Here is a 6,927-nt window from a genome sequence, read left to right as displayed (position 1 = left end):
GTGCTGGGCGGGCTCATGCCAGGGACGACCATGAATGGTTTGGGGACTCTGGGGACTCCGATGAACCTAGCCTAGGCCTGGACACTGCCACGCACCTCTGGGTTTTCAAGGTCTTCTCCCATCAAGAGCCTGGCCACCTAATGCCAGGTGTTCCGAGAGCAGGCTCGGCAAGAACAAGTAGCCCCCAACACAGGGCGGGCCTCCCCACTGCCGCCGAGGGTCGGGCCCGATTTGGTCTCTTGGGCAGGGATGGCAGCGCCTGTCAGTGTCCAGGGGACAGAGGCCACGGCAGTGGAGCCAGAGCTCCCCGCAGGTCACTCACCCTGGGCTTCTGCAGAGCCACGTCCCCCACCCTGGCCTGGCCTGGGACGCCTTGGGTAAGAAGTTGCAAAATCCTGACCTGAGCCCCACTGGCTCCTCTCCCCAGCGGGTCAGACACTGTGCCCAAGCAGAGTGGAGGCAGCAGGGGAAAGGGCACGGCGCAGACCTCCCCCGACAGCCCTGCGCCCGGCGCACCTGCCCAGTCTCGCTGGCTGTGGCCCTGTGCAGGCCAGTGTGGGGGTGTGCAGAGGCGACCTGTGGCCATGGCCAGCCTCTGGGTGCGGTAAGATGAGCACAGGGCTCCCGGTCAGTGGTGTTGGACAGATGACTGCAGGCAGCCACGCTGGCCAAGTTTGGCCTTGGGAGCTGGTGAGGTGCTGGCCCAGTTGGGCCCCGGTGCTCCTGTGCGATAGCTGAGGCTGGAGGGGGCTCAGGGCACCCCTGTGACTGTCAGCCCACCAGGACTGACCCTGATGGCCCGGGGGACATGGAGGGCCCAGGGCAGGACAGTGTCGGGCTGGTGAGAGGGAGTGTGAAGGCGAGAGGCCAGGGGTCATGGACTGGGGCCAGGGGGTGGGGGTAGAACTGCCAGAGTGACAGGTGGGCTGCAGGTGGGAGGTTTGGGACAGAACCTTGGCCCTTGGTGATGGGGAGGGCACCCCCCCAAGACTTGGCCTGGCCAGGATGGGGCAGGCAGACGTGTGGGATGTCAGGGGCAGCTGGACACAAGCTGATCGAAGCCGCCTTGCTCACTGGCATGGGGACTGGGGGTGGAGGGAAGAGCGGACATCAGAGCAGAGTCCAGGACCCTTCTGTGATGCAGCTGTGGGCGTGGGTGTGTTTGCATTCTGGTTGCTGTGTGCACAGGTGATCTCGTGGGGGCATGCGACTGTAGGGGGCAGGGGTAGGCACACTTGTGAGTGGAGGCTGACCCCAACCTTCACCTGGGAGGCCAGCCTGGCTCTAGTCACCAGGGCAACAGGGCAGCTCCTCCCACCGGCAGGAGAGGGTGACCGGGTGGGGCAGGCTGGGATAGGTCAGGGGCAGAGGTGGGGGTGGCCCCGTGGACCTGCTGATGGGATCAACCCAAGTCCCAGCCCCTGCTCAGGGCTGGGCAGGCAGAGGCCCCTGGCCCTGGGGCGGGGCTGCCCCTCGGCAGGGCGGCCCAGTGACTGAAGACCCATGGCCTGCTGGCCTGAGCCCCCAGCCCCCAGTGGGTGGTGGGCTTCAGTGGGGGGACAGGAGAGACCTGGGCTTGCCCAGGGGCACAGAGGAACAGGCAGGGGCTGAGGCCTGTGCTGCTGGGGACTTGACGGGTGGGGGTGGGGTGGGGTCAGCTCTGCCCCCACAGGCCGTGCCTGAGATGAGACACTGGGAGGTGCGGGGTCTGAGATCTGGCCTGGCTCTGTGTGCAGGGAGGGTGTGGGCTCCACAGCTGGTGGCGCTGGAGGTGGAAACCCACCACATCTCAGCAGCTGAGTAAGGGGCCGGGCGCACCCACCAGCGTGGTGGGGGAAGAGGCAGGCAGACTGGGCCACAGGCCCCCATCTCCCACCAGGGCGGCCACAGTGGCCTAGGGGGCTGCTTAGGCATGGACCAGGCAGGCCCCTTGCTCAGCTCACTCTGGTCGGTCAGCCGTCGCGGGGGCCGGGAGGATTAGGGTCCTTCCGACCCCTCCTGCAGCTCAGAGCCAGGACACACGCAGGCTGCCAGACCCCTCCTCACAGCCTGAACCCCCTGGGGCCCCTGGCAGGGCGGGGAGGTGGGCTGTGGACGGCTGGGCACACACTGGCCTTTCTAAAGGCTGCTTAGTCTGGGGAGACCCTGGAAGGTCAGAGCAAGACAGGGGCTGTGGGGGACAAGGAAGGGGTGCCCTGACCCCAGATCCTGCTCTCTCAGGGCTGCTGGGCCAGACACCTGTCAGGTGAGAGCCAGGATGAGCCAAATGATGAACCCGGAGGTTCATGCAAGCAGCAGGGGGCCCACTGGGGAGTCACGGGGGACCCCAGCTCCCCAGCACCCCGTCTCCCAGGCCTGAGTGGCTCTGCACAGGCAGGGCTGCTCTGGGGTCTCAGAGCCTCCTGCCTGGGCCCTGACCCCATGGGAAGCTGTGCACAGCATGGTCACGTCACAGCCCCAGTCCAGCCCTTGCCAAGCCCACGCTACATCGCAGGAGGGAACACAGCTCCAGGGCCTGTCACCCGTGCAGCCACAGCAGGAGCTGGCAGGGTGACAGGGAAGGCAGGTGGACAGTGTCAGGTGCGCTGTCATCTCAGCCCAGGGCGGGAGGGAGAGCCACAGAGGTCATTGGGCCACACCCTGGTAGCAGGTGGCCCCTGGGCTGGGGACAATACCCGTGGGAGGAGGTTCCAGGGGGTGATAAGCCAGACGTGGTGGGGGCCCCAAGGCAGGTGTGTGTGCAGCTTGTGGGTCACACCGGCCAGCTGGGACCAGGGACATCAGCCACGATGTTTAGCTCCCTGCCCAGATCGCAGGGGCCACTGGGCAGCACCCAGGGCCCCGGGTTCCTCCACCCGCTCCGGGAGGAGCCCCGCGCACACTGGCCCTGGTGCTGGCCCAAGCCCTGGGCCAGGCGGATCCATGGGGCTGGATCCCATCACGCAGAAGTCCGGGCTCGGCCTGGGAGGGCGTCCCCAGGGGTGCTCAGGCTCCCCGGTCCAGGAGGAAGGTAGATGGACGCAGGGGGCAGCCGGGACCACACCGGGCAGCGGGGGGGTGGGCACGTGCAGGACTCCAGGGGGTCTGGTCTGCTCACGAAGATAGAGGGGGCGCCCCTGGGCGGGACGGACTCGCGCAGGCCGGGAGTCTCGCGTGGCTGAGGCCGGCGGGAGGGGGGGGTCCCCGCGCCGTGCCACTAGCGCGCGGGCGGCCTCTGACGCAAATGTACGACACGTGTCAGCGCGCCCGCTCGGGGAGAGCCGGGGGGGGGTTGTCCCCGGATCCCCGCTTCTCCCAGGGACCCCGCGCCGCCGCGCTCAGAGCGGCCGCACGCCCGCGCGTTCCTGCGACACGGCCGCGCCCGCGCGTGCGCCGCGGCAGAGCCAGGCAGTGACCTTCGCCGGCGCGGCCTGGGGGCGGGTCCGCAGGCCACGCCCCCTTGCGCCTCCATTGGCTGGGCCGGCGGTGTCCTTTGAAAACCCCGGCTCCCATTCGCCCACGCGGCCCCGCCCCGTTCCGCAGGAGCGCCGCGGCCGCGCGTGCGCGGACTGAGAGTGTCCGTGTGCGCGCGCGCTTGCGGCAGAGCGGCGACGCGGCCCCGTGCGCCTCCGCGACTCCACGACAGCAACGAGTCCCGGAGCGGCTCCCCGCGCCCCGCCCGCCGCCCGCCCCTCGCCCCCGCCGGCCGGGGAGGCGGCGCCCGGCGGTGCCAGCCGTCGTCTCAGCCAGCGCCCGGGCGGCCGCGCGGCGCGGGCCACGGCCGAGGGGGCGGGGCCCGGGCTGGCTCCGCCCCCCGCGGAGGGATCCGCGCCGCCGCGGCCCAAAAGCCCGGGGCGAGGCGGCCGGGGCGTGGGAGCCGCTCGGCCTGCTGCGCCTGTCCGCGGTCCGCGCGCGGCCACCGGGCCCACCTCGCCGCGGCCTCGGGGCGGAGGGCCGGGGCCCCGCGCCGCCCGCGATGCTGCTGTCCAAGTTCGGCTCCCTGGCGCACCTCTGCGGGCCCGGCGGCGTGGACCACCTGCCGGTGAAGCTGCTGCAGCCAGGTAGCCGCGGCCCGGGGGGCGCCGGGGCGGGGGGCGCGCCCGGGCCGCCCCGACCCACCGCGCCCGTGCGCCTCGTCCCCACAGCCCGCGCCGACAGGGAGAGCTTCGAGAAGCTGTACCAGGTGGGCGCCGTGCTGGGCAGCGGCGGCTTCGGCACGGTCTACGCGGGCAGCCGGCTCGCCGACGGGCTCCCGGTGAGTGGGCCGCCGCGGGCGGGCGGGCGCGGAGTGGGGGCCCCGCCGCGCTGACCGCGTGTGCCCCCGCCCGCCGCAGGTGGCCGTGAAGCACGTGGTGAAGGAGCGGGTGACGGAGTGGGGCAGCCTGGTGAGTGCGGGCGCGGGCCGGCGCGGGGCGGGCGCGGGGCGGGCGCGGAGTGGGGCAGCCTGGTGAGTGCGGGCGCGGCGCGGGCGCGGAGTGGGGCAGCCTGGTGAGTGCGGGCGCGGGCCGGCGCGGGGCGGGCGCGGAGTGGGGCAGCCTGGTGAGTGCGGGCGCGGGGCGCGGGCGCGGAGTGGGGCAGCCTGGTGAGTGCGGGCGCGGGGCGCGGGCGCGGCGCGGGCGCGGAGTGGGGCAGCCTGGTGAGTGCCGGCGCGGGGCGCGGCGCGGCGCGGGCGCTGACCGCCCTGTCCCCCAGGGCGGCGCGGCCGTGCCCTTGGAGGTGGTGCTGCTGCGCAAGGTGGGCGCGGCGGGCGGCGCGCGCGGCGTCATCCGCCTGCTGGACTGGTTCGAGCGGCCCGACGGCTTCCTGCTGGTGCTGGAGCGGCCCGAGCCGGCGCAGGACCTGTTCGACTTCATCACGGAGCGCGGCGCGCTGGACGAGCCGCTGGCCCGCCGCTTCTTCGCGCAGGTGCTGGCGGCCGTGCGGCACTGCCACGGCTGCGGCGTGGTGCACCGCGACATCAAGGACGAGAACCTGCTGGTGGACCTGCGCGCGGGCCAGCTCAAGCTCATCGACTTCGGCTCGGGCGCGCTGCTCAAGGACACGGTCTACACCGACTTCGACGGTGAGCGCGGGCGCGGGCGCCGCACTGCGGGGCGCGGGGCGGGGCCGCCGCCGGTTTGTTGTGAAACCCGAGCCGCCCGCGTGACCGCGCCCCGCCCCGCGCCCCGCAGGCACCCGCGTGTACAGCCCCCCCGAGTGGATCCGCTACCACCGCTACCACGGGCGCTCGGCCACGGTGTGGTCGCTGGGCGTGCTGCTGTACGACATGGTGTGCGGGGACATCCCCTTCGAGCGGGACGACGAGATCCTGTGCGGACGCCTGTTCTTCCGGAGGCGGGTCTCGGCCGGTGCGTGGGCGGGGCGGCCGGGCCGGGGTCCCCGCCCCGCCCCGCCCCCGCTGACCCTGCCCTCCCCGCAGAGTGCCAGCAGCTCATCGAGTGGTGCCTGTCCCTGCGGCCCTCGGAGCGGCCCTCCCTGGACCAGATCGCCGCGCACCCCTGGATGCTGGCCGACGGGGGCGCCCCCGAGAGCTGCGACCTGCGGCTGTGCGGCCTGGACACTGAGGACGAGGCCAGCACCTCGTCCAGCAGCGAGAGCCTGTGAGGGGCGCGGCGCGGCCGGGCTGGCTCCGCCCCGGCACCGGCCTCTCCCCTGCTTCGAGTGCCTTCCTGAACGCTGCTCCCACGGGACTCGGTTTGCCCCAGCTCTGCCTGGCCAAAGACGGCCCGGGGACGCCCCCTCTGCTGCTGTGTCCCCGCGGCACCGAGCCCGTGCGCCCCGGGCGCGACCGTGCACAAGCAATGCAACGTCTTATTTATGGTGGGACCCCGCGGAGGGGCTATTTATTGTTTAATTTATTTGTCGGGGGGACTGCCCCCGGCGGCCTTGCCTCCCTCGGGCGGCGGGGTGGGGGGGCAGGGTGCTGGGGACACGAGCTTGTACAGTGGCCAGTGGACGGAGCGCCCTGTGCCCTGGGGGAGGGGTGTTAAGTTATTGACCTTGTACAGTCCGCTGTGGGCCCTGAGGCTGGGGGGGGCACTCGCGAGCCTTTAATTTATTCCAGCAGCTGTGCTTCTGTGGCCCCGCGTGTGTAGACGGGGACGGGGGTTTCTTTCAGCTCAACAGTGTGAGATGTCTGGAGATCCTATTTTTTATACAGGTATTTCAATTAAATTGTTTTGTACATAACAGGTGTCCTGTGCTCACTGGGGTGGTGGCAGGGAGGAGGGGCCTGGCTCTTGCTCCCGGGTGCCCCTTTGTGGCCGGTGTCCTGCTTGGGCCTCGGCCGCCACGGTGGGGTGGGGGGAAGCCAGCTGGGGCCTGTGCGGGCAGCCTCCCTTCTGGGGGCCCTGTGGGGCGGAGAGTGGAGGTGGCCGTTCAGGCCACAGCGGGGGGTGTGTGGCCGTGTGGCCTGTGGGGTGGGGTTTCCAGAGGGAGATGAGGGGTTGACTGGGTGGTGGGGGTCGGGTGGGGGTGCCGAGGTCCTGGGGCCTGGTCGGGGAGGTGCTTGGGCGTGGTAGGGCCCTGGCCTCGCACAGGCCCGGTGCAGGTGTGGGGATCCGTCGGCAGAAGCACATGGGGGCTGCAGGAGGCCTGGTGGAGGCCCGGGTGTGGCCTCCCCGCCGGGGGCCCTTGTCCAGCGGCTGCCCACCTGCAAGCGCACAGGTGTCCTCGCCGCCGGGCTGTGCGGCTCTGGGCAGGGCCGCCTGGGATGTGGCCGCGGCGGCCGGGGGAGCCTTGGGGAGTTCTGCGGGAGTAAGGGCAGACGCGTGTGCCCCAGCAGCAGCAGTGGGGGGTTGAGGTGGGGGCCCCGGCTGTGGATCCATGTTTTCCTTTCCTGAGGGGCCGTCTTGGCCCTGAGGTCCTCTGTCCCACGCCAGCAGCTGAGGGGAGGACTGTCCAGTGCCCTGCTTGTCCTGCTCTGAGTCCACTTGGCCACATGTGGAA

General features: G+C 71.5%; 1 protein-coding gene across 1 annotated transcript; it reads left to right on the top strand.

Annotated features, from left to right (window-relative positions):
* Positions 1-3,854: 3,854 nt before the first annotated feature.
* On the top strand, positions 3,855-6,168 carry PIM3 (Pim-3 proto-oncogene, serine/threonine kinase). The gene is made up of 6 exons (XM_062201910.1): positions 3,855-4,040; positions 4,125-4,234; positions 4,314-4,364; positions 4,672-5,041; positions 5,151-5,327; positions 5,399-6,168. Exons 1-6 carry the CDS (start codon positions 3,956-3,958, stop codon positions 5,581-5,583), a joined length of 978 nt encoding a protein of 325 aa, XP_062057894.1. The 5' UTR covers positions 3,855-3,955; the 3' UTR covers positions 5,584-6,168.
* Positions 6,169-6,927: the final 759 nt, after the last annotated feature.

The sequence above is a fragment of the Lepus europaeus genome, chromosome 10, assembly GCF_033115175.1.
Source record: "Lepus europaeus isolate LE1 chromosome 10, mLepTim1.pri, whole genome shotgun sequence".
NCBI classification, from domain to species: domain Eukaryota; kingdom Metazoa; phylum Chordata; class Mammalia; order Lagomorpha; family Leporidae; genus Lepus; species Lepus europaeus.
The sequence above is the reverse complement of the archived record's forward strand: the minus strand, read 5'-3'. Positions and strand labels throughout refer to the sequence as shown.

Coding starts and splice junctions, on each gene's coding strand:
- PIM3 (XM_062201910.1), top strand. CDS start 3,956: ATGCTGCTGTCCAAGTTCGGCTCCCTGGCGCACCTCTGCGGGCCCGGC. Junction 4,235..4,313: donor GGCTCGCCGACGGGCTCCCG/GTGAGTGGGCCG, acceptor CGCCCGCCGCAG/GTGGCCGTGAAGCACGTGGT. Junction 5,328..5,398: donor CCGGAGGCGGGTCTCGGCCG/GTGCGTGGGCGG, acceptor CCCTCCCCGCAG/AGTGCCAGCAGCTCATCGAG.